This window comes from Callospermophilus lateralis, chromosome 3 (genome assembly GCF_048772815.1).
Source record: "Callospermophilus lateralis isolate mCalLat2 chromosome 3, mCalLat2.hap1, whole genome shotgun sequence".
NCBI lineage: Eukaryota > Metazoa > Chordata > Mammalia > Rodentia > Sciuridae > Callospermophilus > Callospermophilus lateralis.
The window spans coordinates 121,968,780-121,992,771 of record NC_135307.1 but is presented as its reverse complement, the minus strand read 5'-3'; the positions used below and the strand labels follow the sequence as shown (position 1 = coordinate 121,992,771).

At 38.2% G+C, this 23,992-nt stretch overlaps 1 protein-coding gene and 1 pseudogene across 4 annotated transcripts in view; one reads left to right on the top strand and one right to left on the bottom strand.

Moving 5' to 3' along the window:
- Positions 1-23,288, bottom strand: part of Herc2 (HECT and RLD domain containing E3 ubiquitin protein ligase 2) — a 188,495-nt gene extending 165,207 nt beyond the window's left edge. For all 4 annotated transcript variants that reach the window (XM_076851266.2, XM_076851268.2, XM_076851267.2 and 1 more), the window contains exons 1-3: positions 23,221-23,288; positions 22,516-22,618; positions 8,643-8,757 (exon numbers count right to left, since the gene is read on the bottom strand). In XM_076851266.2, the coding sequence (XP_076707381.2) occupies positions 8,643-8,757; positions 22,516-22,587 (187 nt within the window). In that variant the 5' untranslated portion in view covers positions 22,588-22,618; positions 23,221-23,288. The remainder of the gene's footprint in view (positions 1-8,642; positions 8,758-22,515; positions 22,619-23,220) is intronic.
- LOC143394177 (heterogeneous nuclear ribonucleoprotein D-like) lies at positions 15,596-17,088 on the top strand (annotated as a pseudogene).
- Positions 23,289-23,992: the final 704 nt, after the last annotated feature.

Here is a 23,992-nt window from a genome sequence, read left to right as displayed (position 1 = left end):
GCTCAGTGGTCAAGTGCCCCTGAGTTCAATCTCAGTGCCAAAAAAAAAAAAAAAATAGGTTCCTCCTTTATATTTACTTTGGTTCAAGGCTTCACATTTTTCAATTCATGGTCACTTGACCCTGTTGCTTTGTGTCTATGGCAACCCAATTACCCATGGAGACATGTGGCAGAGGAGGGTTGTTCACCCAATGGCAGCGGGGAAGTAAAGAAAGAGAAAGGAGAGGGACCAGACTCAGTATCTCCTTCAAGGGCATTCGCCCAGATGACTTAACTTCCTTCCACTAGACCTACTTCCTAAAGGTTCCACCATCTCCCAACAGCACCATGCTAGAGAGCTAAGCCTTCAACACATGGACCTTAAGTACATCTTGACGATCCAAACTACAGCAGACACCAAATCCAAATCCCTCCTATAAAATAGCATAGTATTTGTCTGTAACCTACACACATCTTCTTGGTTACTTTAAATCATCTCTAGATGTCTTATGATACCTAATAAAATGTAACTGCTATGTAAGTAGTTGTTACACTGTATTGTTCAGGGAATAATGACAAGAAAAAAATTGGTGTATGTTCAGCATAGACACTAATTTTTTTTCAAATATTTTCAATCTGCAATTGGTTGAATCCATGAATGTAGAACTCCAGATATGAGGGCCAACTGTATTTACTATCTGGCCCTTTACAGGAAGTCTGCCACCCTGCTCTACTCCATGCTATAAATTTTACAAACAAAAAATATATATATTTTTTTTTTTTTAATTCTTAATTTTAAAATCAGTGCACTGGAACATTGGTCATATAATCTCTTCTTCAGGATGAAAATCTTCAGCATTCACAAGGAAGCAGAAAAGAAGCATCACTAAACACACCTGAGTTTTACTCTCAGGAGCATAAATTAGAACTCTAGCATAAATTAGAACATCCAGCAAAATCTGGATGAAGTCCCTGGAGGTCATGAAAACAACAACCAGAATAATTGGCACCAGCAGCTCAAAGACAGGATACACCTTAGCTTCAGTGTCTGCCTGATCTCCTTTCACCTCTGCAGGGCTCAAACTTCACAGATAGGAAACAGAACACAAACTGCCCAGATATACAGCAAAATTAAGAAATGCTGGAGAGGAGTTGTGAGCACTCATGAGGACCTGGATTCAACTTCCATCAACAACAACAAAATACTCTGGGAAGAAGGGAAAGTCAGAAGGGATGTCCCTCCTAAAGCTTTAGGTAGTATCCTGAGGGGCCATTGTGGGCTGAAGCAGGGAAGCAGATTCTAGGTGCTCTGCCACCTGGTCTGAGGACAGAACTAGGACTGGATGACCTCAGGACTTTAAGACATTCCAGTCCAGTTATGGTGGGAAGTTTGTACAAACCACCTGACGTAGTTTCTGTTCAAATCACTGTTTAGAACCTAAGAGGAAGAGGAGCACCAAGAACTCAATGGATGGGGGCCCAGGAGGGGCAAATTTACCCATTTCAAAGAAGAAAAGATAGAGTCAAGCCAGAAACTAAGGATTGCAATCTAAATGTTGCATTGTTTTACTTTTTGAATAACTCTTCTAAATTTAGTGTACCCCATATCCTAAAATGCTTATTTTTATGTATAAATTATTTCATACATGGAAAGATACTAAAACTAGTAATAACATCTCTAAGAAGGAAAAAAAAAGCAGGTACCTAGAGAACTGGATTGGGATGAAACTTATTATTCACTGAAAACTCTATAAAAACTTTTAACATTTTAACCTTGAAATGCAATGTAAGTGTTTTGTAGAAAGTTCAAATTATAAAAAGATCTAACAATGAATTAAAAATAGATTATGTGAGCAAACCATGGTGGTGCACACCTATAATTCCAGCAACTCTGGAGGCTGAGGAAGAGTCCTAAGCAAGACTTACAATTTGGCAAGATCCTGTCTCAAAAAATATAAAAAGGGCTGGGGATGTAGCTCAGTGGTAGAGCATCCTGGGTTCAATCCCAGTGCCAAAAAAAAAGATTGTGTGAATCAGGCACAACAGAGAACCCCTATATATAGTCCCAGTTACATGGGAGGCTGAGGTAGAAGACTCACTTGAGCCTAGCAGTTCCATGACAGCCTGAGCAACATAGCAAGGTCCTACCTCATTAAAAAACTAAGGTAATATACAAGATTTGAAATCATTCCTGTTATTACTCTCTAGTCAAAAATAGGACTTCCAGGCTCTCTGGCTGGCATGTCCATTCATAGGCCAATTCACTATGAGAGCACAGCCATCATCATTCTAGGATCTGAGCACTGCCTATGTGTCAAGTACTGTGCTCAGCACAGGTGACTTATAGAGTGGTCAAGAGAACTCACAAATGGATAAGATACTAAATTTCCTGCCTTCAGTTAAATAGCCACATGATAAATTACAAAACTGTAAGCAACACAGACTGGGGGGTAGGCACCATGCCACATGCATCACAGATTTTAATCAACTCATTCATCAACCCAATAACTCTATGAAGTAGGTGTTTGTTTCATTAATTTCAACATGGGCCTTTTAGACAAGTTTGACATATTAATCTGGGGTTAACAAATTCTGTTAACATACAGTTAGATTTGCAAGCAGTGCATTCTCTCTTGGTGATAAATGAGAGTGCATTTTACCACTGAGTTTGCAGAACCACTCTGCTTACCTCCCCCACTCTGCACAGAGTCTGGGCCAAAAAGAGACCCACCCCACTGTCAGGGCTTGCATGCCTCCCCATTTCAGAGCCAACTACAGGGTTAGACACCAAAATGCTCACCCAATCTGTGTTGTGGTGAAACTTTGAACAAGTTAAAATTGAACAGAAACCCCTACATAACAAGAAGACTTTTCATATCACATACCACCACTGGAAGCATTCTTCACTGTGTATGTATATTTTTCTATTTTGGGAGGGGATTATTAAGTCTATTATATTTGGTGGCACTCCTACTCTGACTGGCTTAAAAAGACTAATAATGGTGTTTATACTCTTAAAAAAAAATGGAATCAAGAATCCCCAAAAAAGAAATAAGCTTTGATACTATAAATATTGGCCAACCCCTTTTTAATGGAGAGGGAGAAACAATTTAAACCACTAATTCAAAAGAGAGAAGGAATGAGTCCACTAATTCAGAAGCACCTTCTGATACAGAATACAAATTTGCATAATCTAGGTGAATTCTTGCAAAAATAGACTGGCCTGATAATTCTGGTTAAAGATGGTTTTATATCTGTTATCCCTGTGGTGATAACAGTGTGACATTTAACACAAGCATATGCCTTATGTTTATTCTCTCAAGGACAGGAGAGTTAATATGAATTTTTAAAATTTCCTGCACTAGTGTACTCATTAGGCAAATTGACATGATTTCCATATAGTGTTTAAAACTGAAAAATCTGAGACTATAGACTTGTCCTAATTAAATTATAAATTCCGATGAACTTTTTTTTATATCATCAGAAATCATGTGGTTCTGCAATATATCAGCACTCAAGGCCGGCCTCAACAACTCAACAAGGCTCTAAGCAACTTAGTAAGACCCTGTCTCAAAAAAAATAAAATAAAAACAGCTGGAGATATAGCTTAGTGAAAAAGCTTAATAGTCAGTGAAATCTACCCACCACCACCACCACATCTAACTCCCAATGCAACAGACTGAGCCTACTGAACAAAAACCATGATGCACTCTTGGAAAAGTGTTAGAGAATCAAATCCCAGGCTTCACTCCAAACCTACCCACCCAGTCAGGGCCTCCAAAAGTGACACCTTCCATAGTAATTAAAAGAAGCCCTCTAGGGCTGGGGATGTGGCTCAAGCAGTAGCGCACTCGCCTGGCATGCATGCGGCCCGGGTTCGATCCTCAACACCACATACAAGCAAAGATGTTGTGTCTGCCAAAAACTAAAAAATAAATATTAAAAAAATTCTCTCTCTCTCTCTCTCCCTCTCTCACTCTCTCTTTAAAAAAAAAAAAAAAAAAAGAAGAAGAAGAAGAAGAAGAAGAAGAAGCAGCCCTCTAATGTATCCTGATGGGCCTGGAGTTTGAGAATCCTTAGGCTGAGAAATTAGAATTTAATACTTGGAGTTCCCACCATTAGGAGAAGGAAATCCTGGCCACTTTTTCTAATATTCTTATCCCTCCATGAAAGTATTTTTAAACTCTGGTACATAAAGTATCATTCAGAGTGTTTGTCCAACTGTATCAGAAGGCACCCTTCCAAGGATGTGAGTACAAGTGGGCACTCCAAGAAATACATATCCCTTTGTTCTGGCCTAACCTCTTTCTACTAATCCTGCTCACCATCCCCTGCCCCCATCACTACTCTCCAACCACGGCCAGCTCTGATCCATGCATACTCCACTTGGAGTCTTAGTGTCCACCTCTAATACCACATGCCACTGTTCTTCAAGGCCAGGACCAGGCTGGCCTCCTAACCACAAAAAACACTCCTCCCTCAGAACTCCTCCAGCCTGTACTTGCTGTAACATTTACGGGGGCTGTGCTATCCTATTACACACATTATACCTGAGTTTTGATTTTTGCCTTAATAATCATGAGTTATTTGAGGACCTGGGTCACAGTTAGTGCCTTTTTTTTTTTTTTAACAATTCCAGAGAAAACTATAAAAACATTGGGAAGTTATCAGACAGTACAAAATGTGACTCCACTAATCTTCACCCCAAAATCCAAAACTTGTCCTTGGACTTTTAAAACTGAAATATGTTAAATAAGAGTACTGACTACACACACACACACACACAAAAAAAAAAAAGCAAAACAATTGCCACAATAATGTATAATATTAAGTCAAGAAAAAAAATAAGATATATGAAACTATAAAAAGCAGGTCATGCTATCAATTTGTAGTGTTGTGGAAATAGCAATAAAATTTTTCAAGAGGACTGACTTCAATTGCTAGATCTGCCCTTTGTGATTTGGGTGAATCGAACAGCAGCCTCCATTAAAGAGACAAGGATTAAAAGAAATAATGAAGAAAATACTTTCAAGAAAATATAAAGCAGATAACAAAGTACTAATACTTCCACTATCTGCATAGACTGAAAAGGTTTACTAGAAATAAAACAGTTCATGACACTGCAATTTTTCACAAAAGAGCAGCTTTAGTATCCCGTAACTTTGCTTTTTTTTTTTTTTTTTTTTTAACATGGTGCTGGGGATTGAACCCAGGGTCTCACAAATGCTAGGCAAGCATACCATCACTGATCTTCACTGAGCTATAACCCCAGCTCCAACTTCCCTTTTTTCTTTTTTTTTTTTTTGGGGGGGGGATGGGGAATGTGAGTGTTTAACACAGAGGCACATCACCACTGAGCTACATCTCCCAGCCCTTTTTATTTTTAATTTCAAGATAGGGTCTCACTAAGTTGCTTAGAGCCTCGATAAATTAGAGAGGCAGGCCTTAAACTTGTGATCCTCCTGTCTCAGCCTCCTGAACCTAACTTTCCATTATTTAAATCCTATTCCTTCCTCTATGTCCCTTCAAACAACCTTAAATAAAGCATAAATAAGAAAAAAAAAATCAACCAGGTGTGGTGGCACACACTTGTAATCCTAGAAACTCAGAAGGCTAGAGAAGGAGGATCTCAAATTTGAGGCTAGCCTCAGCAACTTAGTAAGACCCTGACTAGAAATTTTAAAAAAGGCGGGGTGGCCAGGGATGTATTCCAGTGGGAAAGTGTCCTGGGATCCAATCCTCAGTCCCAATAAATAAATAAGAATAAGAAACATCAGGGCTGGGGTTGTAGCACTGTGGTAGATCACTTGCCTAGCACGTATGAGGCACTGGGTTCCATCCTCAGCACCACATAAAAATAAATGAGGATATTATGTCCATCTAAAAATAATAAAAAGAAAAAGAAACATCAACTTGAAAAAGTTAAACTATAATTAAATCTCATTAGGGGCTACTTTGTGATTCAAAAGCTTATACCTGTAAGGGAGTTTTCATTCATCATCAGTGAGCCTATGAAATTCTATTGCAAAAGAAAAAAAAAAATATATCCCAGAGGAAAGTGCCAATTATTACAAGCCACTATTTTTCCAAAACAAATTAAAGGAATCAAGAAGTTAGACAACAGTTAAGAACCCACCCCCACTTTCTTTGTGGGTGATTTAAAAAAAAAAATCATCAATCCCTTTGGGAATATACATACAGCAAACTGAAAGAAAACTGCAAAGAAATGAAAAGGAATCTGTGCATTTAAGGAACTCCTATTCTAAGCTGTGTTTTCCTCACAAATTAGCTACAACTGACTTAAAATACAGTCTTAAAATGAAATATAATATGTATCAACCCATCTATAAATAAAGTATTCTCTAATAATAAAAAGTACACATCATGCCCCACTAAAAATAGAAACCTTCACTGAATGCTAAAAAATATCCCCAAAAAACCCTTTCAGTTGGGATCTACATAAAGAACAATTATACTTTGCTTTCTAACCACATGATTTTTAAAAGAACAAAGAACAAAAATAAGTTCATCAAATATAATGAACAAAATATATATTCCAGATTTTTCCATGTGACTGCCTTTTCTTAGAACACATTTAGAACTAGTGTTTCACAGAGAACACTTTGGGAAATACTATTTTAATTTATTAACAAATACTGGAGGGCTGGGAAGAGGCATAAAACTTAAAAATAAAACTACTGATGCATGCAAAAAAGGGAGTAAGGGGATGAAACTCAAAAACATTATGCAGAGAGAAAGAAGCCAGACACAAAAAAACCCATGACTGGATGATTCCATTTATACCAAGTTCTAGAACAAGGAAAACTAATCAATGCAGAGAAAGATCAGACCAGTGGTTGCCTCTGGATAGCAGAGTTAGATATGAATTAGGAAGGCAAACAAGGGAACTTTCTTTTTTTTCTTTCTTTCTTTCTTTCTTTCTTTTTTTTTTTTTTTTGAGAGAGAGAGAGAGATTTTTTAAATTTATTTTTTAGTTTTCAGTGGACACAACTTCTTTATTTTTTATTTTTATGTGGTGCTGAGGATCGAACCCAGCGCCCCACACGAGCCAGGCGAGCACGCTACTGCTTGAGCCACATCCCCAGCCCAACAAGGGAACTTTCTAAGCAAGAATAGTGTTGATAAAGGATTAGGTCACAAGGTATCTTTGCCAACACTTGTAAACTTAAAAATACACACATTTCAGCCAGGTATGGTGGTACATACCTGTAGTCCCAGCTAATCAGGATACAGGTGGGAGAATCATAGGCATTTGAGACCAGCCTGGGCAACACAGGGAGATCTAATCTCACTATATATGTATGCACTTCATTATGCATAGATTTCATGTGGAAGACAAAAAACTAAAACCCTACTCAAGTTGATGTGCATGAAGTATCTAAGGAAGCCAGGCAAGACACATCAATGGATAGACAAAGCTATAAGGCCAGGAGCACTGTGATAAACATGTGGAGCCAAACAGTGGTCACAGGATCTGGGGTATGGATGTGTAGCCCATCTCTACATGCATTTTTAAGTTATTCTGTGTGTAAATAGAAATTTTCAAACAAACAAATTTCAGAAGAAACTGAGCTAACTTTGCCAGGTGTTACAAGTGAAAAATATGACAATACTTTTTCAATGTATTTTTTCTTTTCTTTTTTATTTATTTTTTTCTGTGCTATTGGGGATTGAACCCAGAGTCTCACACAAGCTAGGCAAGTACTCTAACACTGAGCTACCTCCCCAGCTCTTTTGTTTTTGTTTTTTGTTTTTCATTTTGTCTTTTGAGATAAGTTCTCAATAAGTTGTCAAGGCTGACCATGAACTTGCAATTCTCCTGCCTTAACCTTCTAAGTAGTTGGGATTACAAGGATTACATCCAACTTATATCCTATATTTTCTTTTTTTTATAGTTTTAGATGAACAGCATGCCTTTATTTTATTTATTTTTCTACGTGGTGCTGAGGATCGAACCTAGTGCCTCATACATGCTAAGTAAGAACTCTGCCACTCAGCTACAGCCCCAGCCCACTTTTTGTATTTTCAAATAGACACTATCCTAATTCATTCTATGACAAGAAAAGGAAGTACTTCCTAAAGTAGCAGCTTTATCCATCTTGATGACTTTCAAGTAGTAGAGCCAACAAATTTAGCGTTCAATCTTACAGTGATAATTTAATGTTAGCCAAGGAAAGATCTATTTTGGAACTCTGAAAGAGAAAATATTAACAATTTCTTATAAGCTGCAAACTAGACACAGGAAGACACCACTACAAATGCAGGGAGGTGGTTTTACACTGACAGGTACAGTAGCAGATACCTATAATGCAGCTACTCTGGAGGGTAAGGCAGGAAGATCACAAATTCAAGGCCAGCCGGACAACTGAACAAGACACTGTCTCAAAGTTTAAAAAGGGATGGGGATGTAAGTCAATGATAGAGTGCTTGCCTATCACACATGAGAAAAAAAAAAGAATGCCTTCAAGTCATATAAACAAAGAAATCCAAGCAGCTTAAAATATTAACTAATATCTTAGACATCAATCACCAAGTGAAAAACAAAACTTACAAGAGGTATGACCAAATGTTTGTGCCTATGTTACAAAAGTTCTACAAAATGCAACTTATGGTGGTTTTTACAAAATTAAAAAAAGAGCTTACCTTTTCTAGGAGGGAGCTCTCCATTCTGTGTTAATTCCGTTCCAGTATAAACAATTTCCCCATCTTTAACCATTTCATTCCATAGGCCACAGAGCCCATCTCTTGAGAATGCAAGCTGGCAATGATGAACAAGAAAACTTTACGTAGTTTGCTCACACTCACACTGTACTTCTCAAAGAATTATATGAGGAGAAATCTCATTTCCTCTTATTATATTCAATTAGTCAGTAATAAATCAATAATTTATTTATTCAATAATTCACTCAAAAATAAATAACATTTAATGAAAATCACCCAACAAAGAGAGTGAGGTTAAAAAAAAAAAAAAATCAAGTCACAAAGCGGTGTATTTACTATGCTAACTTTTGTGTAAGATACAAGAATTTACTATGCTAACTTTTGTGTAAGATACAAAGCAGGAAGATCACAAGTTCCAGCCCAGCCATTGTCTCATGCTCTGAAAAGGTAAACCAAAAACAAGTTACAGTGATTACCTACGGGAAAACATTGAGGTGACATGGAGGAAGGCAGAAGAAACCAATGAAAGCAAGACCGTGAATAGACCTTAAGTATTTTACTTTTGAAGCACACAATGTTTCCATCTTCAAAAATTAAAATTAAATCATAAAAAAGCAAAATTCACAAATGGTAACAAGTAACTTAACCTATTAAATATCAGAAAGAAAAGTATTTCAAGGGACTTTTGAATTATAAATCATTCATACAATATATTCTAAGGTAGGAAAAAAGCCCCCCTTCATTCACTGGTCTTACTGGTAATCATAACATTGATATACAACTTTAAAACTACCACTATATGTATGTTGTATGATAAAACACATTTATAATAAAGTCTATTAATATTACCAGAAACTAAGGTTTTAATTAGAAAAGAGATCAAATCCAAGAAGTTTTTTAAAACAATTTGGATTGGGAATCCCAGTATGTTTTTGTTGTTTTGTTTTTGCATTTTTTTGGTACTAGGAACTGAATACAGGGGCACTTAAGTCACAACACTGAGTCAAATCCCTAGCCCTTTTTGTTTTTTATTTTGAGACAAGGTCCCTAAGTTGCTGAGGCTGGTCTCCAACTTGTGATCCTCCTGCTTCAGCTTCCCAAGTTGCAGGGATTACAGGCATGGGCAACCACACCCAGCTTTATTTAATATTATTTGCTTGTTCTGTCATTAGACCTAGAATCAGAGGCATTCTAACAGATATGAATAAAATCAGAACCCAGATATTGTTCTTTAAGCACCATCTGACACCAAAAGAGAGAAAAGGCTGACACAAGGGCCTTAGCAGACAACATAAGCCTGGGAAAGGCATGGAGGCTGAAGCAGGAAGATCACAAGTTCCAGCCCAGCCATTGTCTCAACATAAAAAAATAAAGAAGAGCTGGGAGTATGCCTCAGTGGTGGAATAACCCTGGGGTTCAATCCCAGTAATACATTAAAAAAAAAAAAAAAAAGACTAACAGGACTTCTGGCCAAATTTAGAACAATTTTGAGCATCCAAATACACACCAAATATAATGCACAAAAATGAATTATACTACATAAGTTCATAGTGATATTCAAAGAAAAAACTAAAAACAAAAACAGCCTAGTTCTCAGAGGAGGACATACAATCAATCAACAAGTACATGAAAAAATGCTCACCATCTCTAGCAGTCAGAGAAATGCAAATCAAAACCACCCTAAGATACCATCTCACTCCAGTAAGATTGGCAGCCATTATGAAGTCGAACAATAACAAGTGCTGGCGAGGATGTGGGGAAAAGGGTACTCTTATACATTGCTGGTGGGACTGCAAAATGGTGAGGCCAATATGGAAAGCAGTATGGAGATTCCTGGGAAAGCTGGGAATGGAACCACCATTTGACCCAGCTATTGCCCTTCTCGGACTATTCCCTGAAGACCTCAAAAGAGCGTACTACAGGGATACTGCCACATCGATGTTCATAGCAGCACAATTCACAATAGCTAGACTGTGGAACCAACCCTGATGCCCCTCAATAGATGAATGGATAAAAAAAATGTGGCATTTATACACAATGGAATACTACGCAGCACTAAGAAATGACAAAATCATGGAATTTGCAGGGAAATGGATGGCACTAGAGCAGATTATGCTAAGTGAAGCTAGCCAATCCCTAAAAAACAAATGCCAAATGTCTTCTTTGATATAATGAGAGCAACCAAGAACAGAGCAGGGAGGAAGAGCAGGAGGAAAAGATTAACATTAAGCAGAGTCATGAAGTGGGAGGGAAAGGGAGAGAAAAGGGAAATTGCTTGGAAATGGAAGGAGACCCTCATTGTTATACAAAATTACATATAAGAGTTTGTGAGGGGAATGGGAAAAAAATAAGGAGAGAAATGAATTACAGTAGATGGGGTAGAGAGAGAAGATGGGAGGGGAGGGGAGGGGGGATAGTAGAGGATAGGAAAGGTAGCAGAATACAACAGTTACTATTATGGTATTATGTAAAAATGTGGATGTGTAACCGATGTGATTCTGAAATCTTTGTAATGTTTTGAATAACCAATAAAAAAATAAAATTAAATTAAAAAAAAAAAAAAAAAACAGCCTAGTTCATCAACATGTGTGAATCAGAAAAGGCTTCCCAGAGCAGGCACAAAGTAGGGAAAAAAACTTTTGGAACACCAAGAAAAGGTAACCCTTCTAAAGAAAACTGTAGGTGCAACTGAAGACATCTTCTCTATCACATACAACATTTAAAATTGTGTCATCTGTTTACTCTTTCTTTCTTTTTTTTTTTTTTTTTTTTTTTTTTTGCAGTGCTGGAGATGGAACTGGAGCCTCACAAATGCCAAGCAAGTGCTCTTCAACTGAGCTATATATACCCTGACTAGGCCAGGCCTTTTCTTATGTACAAAGTCTCCTAGCTAGTTCCCTGCCATTATTGTGGTGGATGCTACCCTCCTGAAGCACCTACTATCTCCAGTTGCAGTTTCTTTTAAATGAAGCAAGGACTGAAGGACATTTTGCATACAATCTCAGTGCAGAAGTCTTCTAGAATTTTAAAGACTTTTTCTCCAATCCTTTACAGTTCTTTCCCACCTAATCTATGTAAATCTTGTATTGTTTTAAGACAGTCTTGTTATGTTGCAATGGCTGGCATGGAATACCTAACCTCTTTCCTCAGGCTCCCAGTATCTGAGATTACAGGCACTAACCACTGCACCAAGCTTTGCAAGTAAATCTTTGGCATTCCAATTTTATCCAAATTATCTATGGTAACCAAAAATGGCCCCCAAGATTCTAATCCCCTAGGGTAAACACCCACCATCTATAACCCTTTTCCCCAAGTGTGTGTGAGACCTCTAAATAGAATGGGATATTATACTTGTGACTACATATTGTTCATTCTATGACAAAGGTGAAAGGATTCTGCATATGTAAATAAGGTTCCAATGAGGCTACTTTCTAGTTAATCAAAAGTAAGATTATCCTGGGGCTATCCTTAAGACCCTGGAAAAAGCAAGTGGTGGGCTTGGATTGCCTATGGAGAGGGGAAGCCTCTAAGAGCCCAGAGCTTTAGTCCCATAAATTCAAAGAATCCAATTCTTCCAACCAGGACCCTGAGCCCCAGATAAGGGTGCAGCCCAGCTGACACCTTGGCTTCGGTCTAGTGACATCCAAAGCTGAGGACCAAGCTAAGCCATAGCCAGACTCCTGATCCATGAAAACTATCAGACTGTAAGTGTGTATTGTTGTCAGTTGCTATATTTGTGGTTAGGGACTCGTTACATAGCAATGGAAAAACAATTTGACATTCAGTTTAGTTTCTGTAGAAGCAACAACTTTCTCTCAGCATTCCTATTTTATCTGTTCATATCACTAACAAAATAACTTGGAACAAAACATATGACTCTTGGAAAAAGTATCAACAGGAAGGAGGAGAGGCAAATTCTTTTTAAAATGTGAACCATGGGCATTCAAGGCCTCTGAGGTTTAATTAGGGAATGGAATGCTAACAGCAGAGTAGCTAAGTGCTGCCACTCTAGTCTAGTTCCCACCATGGTGGACACAGGGGCCAAATCTCATAGCTCATATGCACCATGCTCCAGGAGTTACACACTACTATCTTCAGACACTCAAAGGAATCCATGACCTATTCCTTAACTAATAATGCAATGGAGACAAAAGAGGAAGAAATTAGAAACAAAGAAAATGAACTAGGAAACCACTACCAAGAGTCAGATGAGAAATGATGAGAAGCTAAGCCAAGACAAAGAAAGTATTTACAATTATTTCAAATCAAGTGCATCAAATCAGATATGAAAAGGCAAGGAACAGAATACAAATGAGAATTAGTGCAGTTTTAACCACTACAATTTGCACTAACGTTATGATTTGATTAAGTATCCCCTCAAAACTCCATGTGTTAAAAGTTTGGTCCCCAGAGTGATACTATTTGGAAGAATGAAACTTTTAGGAGGTTGGAACTAGTGGGAGGTCGTTAGGTCATTGGAGATGGCCCTCAAAAGGTATTGTGGGACCCCAGTCTCTTTGTCTTCCCTTTTGCTTCCTAGATGATGAAGACGAGTGGTTTTGCTCCATCACATACTCTTAGCATGTACTGCCTCACCAAGATCCAAAAATCAGAGCCAATCAATCATAGACTGGAACTTACACAATAGTAAGCCAAGATAAACCTATTCTTTTTTTTAATATTTTTAGTTGTAGATGGACACAATACCTTTATTTTATTTATTTATTTTTTTAATGTGGTGCTGAGATCAAACCCAGTGCCTCACATGTGCTAGGCAAGCACTCTACCACTGAGCTACAGCTATAGCCCAGAAACCTATGCTTTGTAAGATACAACTAACATAGTTAGTTAAACATGGAGTACGTAAACATAAATAAACATGGAGTATGTAAATATAAATCCAGTTCTTAGCAGAATGTTCAGAGTTATACACTCAAATCTAGAAGTCAGAGCAAATAGTTTATAGATGAAGGCCTGAAGGAGATGCCAATACTCCAGGAAAAACAGTGGACTACCATTCTCAGCCTCAACTACACTCTGGGACTGCCCCATACTAGCTGGGCTCTACATATCAGTGTTCTGAGATGTAATCTAGGTTAAGAGAAAAAGATGTTTAAAAGAGCCATTTAAACTGGGGGGAGGGGGGATGCGGAGCCAAAACATTTAAAAACTAAGCCAAGGAGGAAGCCCAGTTTACAAAGAAACAAGAAGTATTGCTACAGCCCATTCTTTCATTACCTGGATAGTGTCAGCAGGGAAGAAGAAAGAGCAAAAGCTGTGTGAGCAACAAGGAATCCTTTTTTGGAAGGTAGAAACTAAACATTTGGAAGGACACATACAATAGTGACCTCCTAGGAACTAATGACCCCAAAATGGAAAGGAGGTAAGAATCAAGTATGTGCCAATTCAAGTCCAACAGTTAGGATATCATGCCATGCATCAGATATAGTCCTAAGAAGGACACTATCTTAATACGAATAAATTAGCCCAAATAAAGGCTGTGTGGATCAGCCCTAATAAACCTTAGGATCAATGCTTTTCTTTGTTGTGTTGTTGTTGTTTTTAGAATCAAGCTTTGAAAAGATCAAACTGATCTCAAGTAACACACATGCATGCCAGAACAAAAACAAAGCCACTGCTAGAGCACCCTGGGTTCAATCCCCAGTGCCCCCCCGAAAAAAATCTAGCATTCAATCAAATATTAGCAGGCACACAACCACATCCCATAATGAGAGTAACTGATCAATAGAAATGATAGGATCAATCAGCAAACAGAAATTGGGCATGGTGGTACACACTTATAATTCCAACTACTCAGAAGGATTGAAGCAGGAGGATTGTAAGTTCAAGCTCAACTGAGCAAATTAGCAAGATCTTATCTCAAAATTTTAAAAATACAAAAAGGGCTGGGGGCGCGTAACTCAGTGATACAGCACTTGCCTAGCGTGCACAAAATGCTGGGTTCAATCCCTGGTACCACAAAAAAATGTAAAATTAAGAAAACACAGCAGAAGTAAATCCAGAGATGATAGAATTAACATTTAATGTTCTTACAGTGAAGTGGGACATTAAAAAGGACCCAATTGGAGCCTCTGCAAGTGAAAAAATACTAATGGGAAAATTACAATGGATAGGATTAATAGTAGACATTATGAAACAGTTACACCATAATCTACAATGTCTAAGCATATAGCTAGTCCACTGTTCTCGCCCTTGGAACATTCATCATAGTCTAGGTTTTACCCAAAACTGTGGGTTTAATGACCAGCGCCAGTCCTATGGGGATCTACAGCCATTAAATTGTCTGAAGAACGTATCAATTCCACAAAACTGGCTTATGAAAAAATATTTCCTGCATTACTGCTAACTGATAAATCTGTGTTGTTTTTAACCTGAAAAGTCAGTTTTGCTGGCACATAAAATCCTTGGTTCACATTTTCTTTTCTTGATTGCCTTAAACATGTTATCCACTTTTCTTCTACTATCGTCCATGTCTGATGATAAACTCATTTCTTTTCCTTTATAACTATTATTGGCCTTTTCCAAAAACCAAGCTAAAAGTTAGTTTTCTCTTAAAAAAAAAAGGCCAAACTGGGAGCAGTGGCATATGCCAGTAATCCCAGATAATCCAGAGGCTGAGGCAAGTTCAAAGATAGTTTCAGCAACTTCATGAGACCCTGTCTCCAAATAAAAATAAAATGAGTTGGGGACATAGTTCAGTAATAAAGTGCCTCTGAGAGAGAGGGAAGAAAGGAGGGAGAGAGGCAGGCAGGCAGGGAGGAAGGAAGGAAGGAAGGAAGGCTAACAACATTTACAAAATCCTGACAAAATTGACCCAAAATATAGGGAAGATAAAAATAACCACAATTGATACAACATTCTGCTGCCACTGTTGCCAGGACCAGAACTGCACACCAGCAGCCCCCTACCAGCATCCCCCTGTCAACAGCTCCATCACCATGGAGGACATGAACCAGTACAGCCACACAGAGGAATCTGCAGAGGCATCCAAGATCAACGCAAGCAAGAATCGGCAGAATGGCAGTAAAATGTTTATGGGAGGTTTGATCTAGGATACAAGCAAGAAAGATCTGACTGAATATTTGTCTTGATTTGGGAACCTGAAGACTGAACAGTTAAAACTGATCCAATCACTGAAAGAGCAAGAGGATTTGGATTTGTACTTTTTCAATAATGCTACTAGTGTTGACAAGGTTTTAGAAGAGAAAGAACACAAACTGGATGCAAATTGATAGACCCCAAAAGGGCCAAAGCTTTAAAAGGGAAAGAACCCCCTAAAAAAAGTTTTTGTGAGGGCTGGGGTTGTGGCTCAGTGGTAGAGTGCTCACCTAGCACGTGCGAGGCCCTGGGTTCGATACTCGGCACCACATAAAAATAAATAAACAAAATAAAGGTATTGTGTACAACTAAAAAATAAATATTAAAAAAAAAGTTTTTGTGGGTTGGGGATGTGGCTCAAGTGGTAACGCACTCACCTAGCATGCGAGGGGCACTGGGTTTGATCCTCAGCACCACATAAAAATAAAAAATATTGTATCCACCGAAAACTAAAAAAATAAATATTAAAAAATTCTCTCTCTCTTTAAAAAAAAAAAAAAAAAAAGTTTTTGTGTGCAGACTGAGCCCAGACACGTCTGAAGAACAAATTCAAGAGTACTCTGGAGCCTTTGGAGAGATTGAAAATATTGAACTTCACATGAATGCAAAAATAAATGAAAGATGAAGAGCCAGTAAAGAAATTGATGAAAGCAGATATCATCAGGGGCTGGGGCTGTAGCTCAGTGGCAGAGTGCTTGCCTAGCATGCGTGAGGCACTGGGTTCAATCCTCAGCTCCACATAAAAATAAACAAATAAAATAAAGGCATTCTGGGGCTAGGATTGTGGCTCAGCGGTAGAGCACTTGTCTAGCATGTGTGAGGCCCTGGGTTCGATCCTCAGCATCACATAAAAATAAATAAAGGTATTGTGCCCAACTAATTATAAAAAATAAATGTTAAATAAATAAAGGATTTTGTCCATCTACAACTACAAAAAAAAAAGAAAGAAAGCAGATTGGTTCTGTGAAGTGTGAAATCACAGCTGCACAACCCAAAGAGGTATAATAGGCAGCAATAACAACAAAAAGAAGGAAGAGATGCTGAAGTTGGTGGGCAAGGTGGTACCAGGGGTCATGGCTGAGGTCAGGGACAAAACTAGAACCAAGGATTTAAAAAGTATTATGATCAAGGATATGGAAATTACAAATAATTCCTATGGTAATGTTCAGAGCTATAGTGGCTACAGTGGATATGCTGATACTATGGGAACTATGCATAGGGATATGCAAACTATAGTGGTCAACAGAGCACTTATGGCAAGGCATCTTGAGAGGATGGCAATCACCAAAATAATTACCAGCCATACTAAAAGACGGCACTGGAGAAAACAGGAGACACTAAAGAAACCCATGTTGCAGAACAACACTGAAGACTGGTCTTCTGTTGATCTAAGATGATTATTTTGTAAAAGACTTTCTAGTGTCCAAGACACAACTGTGTCCAACTGTATATAGCTGCCAATTAGGTTTCTTTGTTTTTACTTTGTCCTTTGCTATATGTGTTATGACTCAATGTGGATTTGTGTTTATAAAAATTTGGGGGGCTGGGGTTGTGGCTCAAGTGCTCGCCTAGCATGTGTGAGGCACTGGGTTCAATCCTTAGCACTACATAAAAATGAAATTAAAATATTCCTAAAAAAACTTTTAAAAAAATTTATTTGTATGATTTCATGTTAAACCTCAAATAAATGCTTCCTTATGTGATGGGGGAAAAAAAGTACCACAATCATGAACAAAAGTAAGTAATGCTGGGCTGGGGATGTGGCTCAAGCGGTAGCGTGCTCGCCTGGCATGTGTGCGGCCCAGGTTCGATCCTCAGCACCACATACAAACAACGATGTTGTATCCGCCAAAAACTAAAAAATAAATATTAAAAAAAAGAGAGAATACCTTTAAAAAAAAAAAAAGTAAGTAATGCTATCTATCCTATAGAGATGAAAGTCATCCTAAGAAGTCATTATAAACTTTTTACCTTAATATGAAAATTAATGTGTTTAATTCCTGACATACCGTGATATTCTAATACTCCTGACCCTACTTAAATAAAATGACAGTTATAACTACAATTAGCATTCTACAAAAAAATCTATTTAATCCCATTTTAAGAAATAAAACAGAGATGATACATGCATGCTTATCAAAAAAAACACTTAAAACTAATTAAAGCACAAAGATGGAAACTGGAAAGGAAAAGTGTGTCTGTGTGTATACACACACACACACATACACACACACACACACACAGATTGTTTGCTGGAGAACCATTAGCCATTAGAGAACACCTGAAAACTACTAAAATTTTATAATCCTAAATTGGAAAACATCAAGTTATTCTATTCTTCTAATTAACCCTGTGATTAAGGTTATACAAAACTATATAATGCTTTCCTCTTATCCCTATTTTATTTTTCTACCAAAGCAAACTTTGGTGCTAAAAATGGTTCCAGTTGGATACACACAAGAATTACCGGAAAAAGCCAGGCGCAGTGGCACGCTCCTATAATCTCAGCAGCTCAGGAGGCTAAGACATGAGAATTTGAGTTCAAAGCCAGTCTCAGCAAAAAGCAAGGTGCTAAGCAACTCAGTGAGACCCTGTCTCTAAATAAAATACAAAAGAGGGCTTGGGATGTGGCTCAGTGGTCGAGTGCCCCTAAGTTCAATCCCCTCCCCCACCCTCCATAAAAAGAATTACTGGAAAGCACAGTAAGGCATTCTGTCTTTTAGTTTGTTTCTAAAATTGAAACAGCAGAGTCAAGCTTCCATTTGAAGATTTTTTTCAATATCAGTAAAAGGATATCAAAATCAACAATGCTACATAATTATTTGCATTAACCTAATACAATGTCATACCTCATACAGGAATACCAAATCCTCTTTCCATCATGGAATTTTGTAAACAAAAATTTTTCCATACAGACAGATATACTTGGATATGAGAGGTAAAGAGCACCTTTTAAAATCTAATCCTAAGAAGGTAAAATAAGCTACCTACATTTATCACATTCTTTTATTTCTCTATGTCATTAACCGATTAGTTTAAACCCTAAGAACAAAATTTATTATAATGTTCATACTTATACTTTTTGTTTGTTTGTTTGGTGCTGGGGATTGAACCCAGGGCCTTGTACATGTGAGATAAGCACTCTACCAACTGAGCTATATCCCCAGTCCCATATTTATACTTTTTAATCTACTGATATTTCTAAGTATAAAGTAACAAATGTACATTCAATAAAGTTTACTTTTATGCTTAATCCTTTTAAATTAATGACTAGAAAGAAAGAAAGAAAAATAAATGATGCCAAGTTTAACTCTGAAGTTCTCTACAACTTTGATGGACCTAAAGGAAATTATGCTGAGTGAACAAAGCTAATCTCAAAAGGCTACATGCCATACAATCTTGAAATAACAAAAATTATAGAGATAGAAAACAGATCAGTAGTTACCAGGGCTTAGACTGTAGTAGATGGAGGGTGGGTGTGACTAAAGAGATCATTTTGGTGATCAAACAGTTTGTATCGAACTCTACAGGTGATTAAATGACTAGACACATGAGACAGAATGGCACATGAGACAGAACTATGCACCTGAGTTGTACCAATGTCAATATACTGGTTTTGATACTGTACCGCAGTTATAAGATGGAGCCACTCAGGGAATCTGGGTAAAGGGTACACAATGACCTTTCTATTTTCTTTGCAACCTCCTTTGAGCATATTATTATTTCAAAATAAAGTTTTAAAAAATTGCTTCATACATATCTAATTTCATGTGCCACTTCAAAGAACCCAAAAATAGAAACTGTAGGAAATTCATCTGAGTGCAGCTTATGCAAGAAAGAGCAGGATAACTCTTATTCTTGACCCATGCTCAAAGACACACCCATAGCCTTACATCAAGATTGGCAAATAAATATTCCAATGTTTTAAGAATAAAAAAGCTTTTAAAGCATCATGTACTAGTTTTGATAGTTCCTTTGTTGAATTTGGCTCACTGAAAAACTACCAATCACATTAGATAAAAGCCTTTTATTATATAAATAAAATAGTGATGTAGCTACATCTCTTAGCTGTATAATTTATTGCCTTTTCAAGAGAATAGTGAAAAAAAACAGTGATTCAAGTGACTTGACACAACAATCTGAAAAAAGTGTTGAAAAATAAGCAGGGTTATATTTATATAAAAATCAGATACCTGTCTGGCATATAACAGGCACTCCATTAAAACCTGCTAGTTACAGAATCCCAGGCCTGATTCATTTTAATACCTATGATCAAGAAGTTGAAGAACAGTGTATTAAAAGTATTCATACTCCAAAACCTTTCCATCCTAAAAATCACTAAAACTTTCAAGCAAATCAAACAAAAATAGCTTGTAGAAAACAGATTTACTAAATCCTACGAAACATCTTTCTACATATATATGTGTCTCTCACATATTATTCCTTAACTAGGTGTCAATTCTGCTTCCAATACAAAATCTCTAAGTAAGAAATTGAATGCTTCACTCTCCAGGTGGGAGAGCCATCCCAATAAGATAAAGGTAAAGTCTGTCAGCACAAGATCTGCATCCACAATGTGTATTTGCAAGGATCCTAGGGTAAGACAAAAGCATTGATTCCTCACATTTAATAAACAATGCTGAAGCTAGGCACAGTGGGACACACCTGGAATCCTAGCTACTTGGGAGGCTGAGGCTCCTGCTAAAACAGGAGGATCACAAGTTTGAGGCCAGCCTGGGAAACTTTGTGAGACTCTGTTCAAACTAAATAAAAGGGACTGGAATGTAGCTCAGTGATAGAGGATCACTGGGTTCATCCCTAATACTCAAAAAATAAATAAGCAATGCTGGAGAAACTGTATAAATAGGGCAGCAATTATTTTTTCATGGCATTTAATACCTGAAATACCCAAAATACACTTTCCTCTATTCAAAATCTAATCTCTTCACTTTTCCTAGGAGGCATTTTGGAGGACCTCTTTTGTTGAGCAGTGGAGGAGATATGATGATATTGGGGATTGAACCCAGGGCCTCAAGTTCCAGAGTCAAACTTGTGATCCTGTTTCAGCCTGGGGTTACAGGTGTGTGCTACCACAGCCAGTTTGGAAGATTTCTGAATAATAGTCAAAATGTCTAGGAAGGGCCAAAAACAATGTATCACACTGAACAGAAATCAAAAGAAAAATAACAAGCACTCTAAGACATGAATGGTGCCTCATTTTATGTATATTTGCCTGACTTGTCACAGGCTCTTAATTATTTATTATACTGGTTTTACATCAAGATGCTAAAACTCATATTTAGTAGTTACTAAATTTTTTTTCTACAATTTTTATTACTAAGAAAATAAAACTTGGGGCTGGGGATGTGGCTCAAGCGGTAGTGCGCTCGCCTGGCATGCGTGCGGCCTGGGTTAGATTCTCAGCACCACGTACAAAGAAAGATGTTGTGTCCGTCGATAACTAAAAAATAAATATTAAAAAAATTCTCTCTCTCTCTCTCTCTCCTCTCTCACTCTCTCTTTAAAAAAAAAAAAAGAAAAAGAAAATAAAACTTCATTAGGTATGGTTCTTTACTTCAACAAGTTTATCAAAATACATAACCACAAATATTAAAAAAAATTCTTAAAAAGAGTTTGTCTGAACCTGAAGAGTTCAGTAATAAATTATCTTCACCTCTTCCATTAAAAAGAGACTAATAAATAAAAGGAAATATTTAAACAAAAGCAAAATCAAAAGAATAACTACTACACCAATTCTTGACCCAATTTCTTGTGCTTAGTTTTGTCTAACATTATACCATTAATAACAATCCCATCATCCACAATGCTTAGCTTTATACCCACTGGCGCTCAACACCTGATTAAGGGGGGGAAAATCAAGTGAAGGCAATAACACTTCAATACGAATATCTATGAGCAACTAACTACTGCTTACAACTCCCAGTGAAAGGTCACATACTATGTAAGACTATTCTAATAAATAGATTACTGAATATTTTAAATGGTTAACCTCAGGGAGGGGGGAAAAAAAAAACATGTATATACCACAAAATATTCCAGACACTTTTTTGCTGGTAAAATGGAGTTCCAAAAGTAGTTTTTCCTAACCATTCACAAACAAGATTAGCTTAGGGGTAAAGAATCATTCACAGAAATATTACTGTTATTACTTGATAATTTCCTGACAAGTATACAATTACCTTATTAAATCAAACATTAGACTCTAAAACCAACATTATTTCCTTAGGTTTCTGAAGTGAAAATCTGCCCACTCCTCTTAATAAGACCAGTCATAAATATAAAACAAATAATTCAAATTAATTAACTCATCTCTCCAGAAACACAAACACAAGTTCCCATAAAATGTGAGGGTTTCTGCAAGCCATAATAAGTTACTACATGTCCTTTCATTGTTCCCCCACATAATGAACAGATCATCTCAAAACTATCAGTAACAAAGAATGGTCACCAAGACTTTGTGGTGTGATGCAGACTTAGTGAATAGGAAAAATTTTTGCGTAAGTTTATTGCACTTACAAAGAACTATAATTAAATTACAGCCACTCACTTTCTACAAACCAGCAGTAAACGCTGTTACATCGTAAGTTACAGAAAATAAACCATTTCTCTAATATGGCAAGAACTGACATCCTCTTACATATCCCAAAACAAACCCTTAAAAGAAATTAAATACAGAGGCAAAAACACACCAAGAAAAAGTAATGTCAAACCTCACCTGTATATCTGTTTTCAGCCATTTGGAGTCAAGTCGAGCCTGGGCAGCCAAACAGAAAGACTCAGAGGGCATCTTTCCTCCAGCTTCCTCCCAGTTATCAGACCTACAAGTAAAACAGAAACGTTGAAGACCTAAAGATTTTTAAAATTTCACAAAGACCCTCAAGCAAGGTTTAATGCTGCGGAGAGAAAAATGGCAAGAAGGGAGAGAAGAATTGGGGGAGGGGAGTGAGGATGGGAGATAAGAGGGAACGATGGAGAGAAGGAGGGAGGAGAAAGGAAAAGCCTACTTCCAATATAGGTAGGATTCTCCAGGTTTTTGTAATACGTTGGCGAGTCCTTGAGAATGGACGGTCATAAAAGACCAAAGCACAATGTCATCCCCCTTCCTTTAATCCAAAAGGTATACAAACAAACACAACAGAAGCCCCTCATTTCAACGACAAATGACACTAGCATGCATCTGTCGCTTTAACACCAGACCAGTGCGTGGTGCGTGAAACAAACTAAACAAAAGTCACATCTGCAGAAAAATCCACAACATCACTTAGAAATGAAAAGACAGCCGAGACCGCACCGCAGGCGGTTCGCGCAGGCCCAGGTCCCAGCTGCCGCGCCAACGCCCGCCACCCGGGCTCGGCCGCCCTTCCGCCCCAGGCCGGCCCCGCCCCGCCGCCGGCCATCCTAGCGCCCCGGACACCAGGACCTGACTCGCTGCGGCCAGGCAGCCTCGCCCCGCCGGCGTGCGGGAACAGCCTTCAAGCCGCAGCTGGCCCCGGCCGGCGCTCGCTATCCCGGCGCCTCTCGCGGCCCGAGGGGCAGGCTGACGCGCGACTGCCGCCCCCAGCACCCAGCCAATCGCAGGAAATCAACCCCGCCAATACAGCCAATAGGGAAGAGGAACCCCTTCGCTGCTCCTCCCAACTCTCCTGCTTCCAGCAATCCTGCTCATCTTCCTTCTAGGGTCTCACAGGCTGCGGCCAGGGCCAACCGCAGGTGCCGGGAGGCGGGATTTCCGCCCCACGCACGCACACGGTCCCGTCCCGGACTTCGCTTAGTGTTGGAGAGCTCCTGGGACTCTGGTATAGACTTTGGACTGACCTAAGGCTGAGCTTGACCGAGGCGAGATCTACACTTCGGAGGATACCCCTGGTGAGAGCAGCTCTACCCTTCAATAGCTTTCTCCTGGTCTTGAACCACTAACAATTGAAATCCAATGCCAGTGACTGAGAACGCTGAGACGGAAGGATCTCAAATTGGAGGTCAACCTCAGCAATGTAGCAAGAACCCAACTCAAAATATAAAGGACTGAGGATATAACTCAATGGTAGAGCATCCCTGGGCTCGATCCCCAATACATAAAAAGAAAGAAAAATGAAATCACACTAAATATGTTCTCTGATCGTAATGGAAGTAAGCAATCAACATGATGACAGGACAGCCTCTAAACATTTGGAAATTAAGCACAAATAATCCAT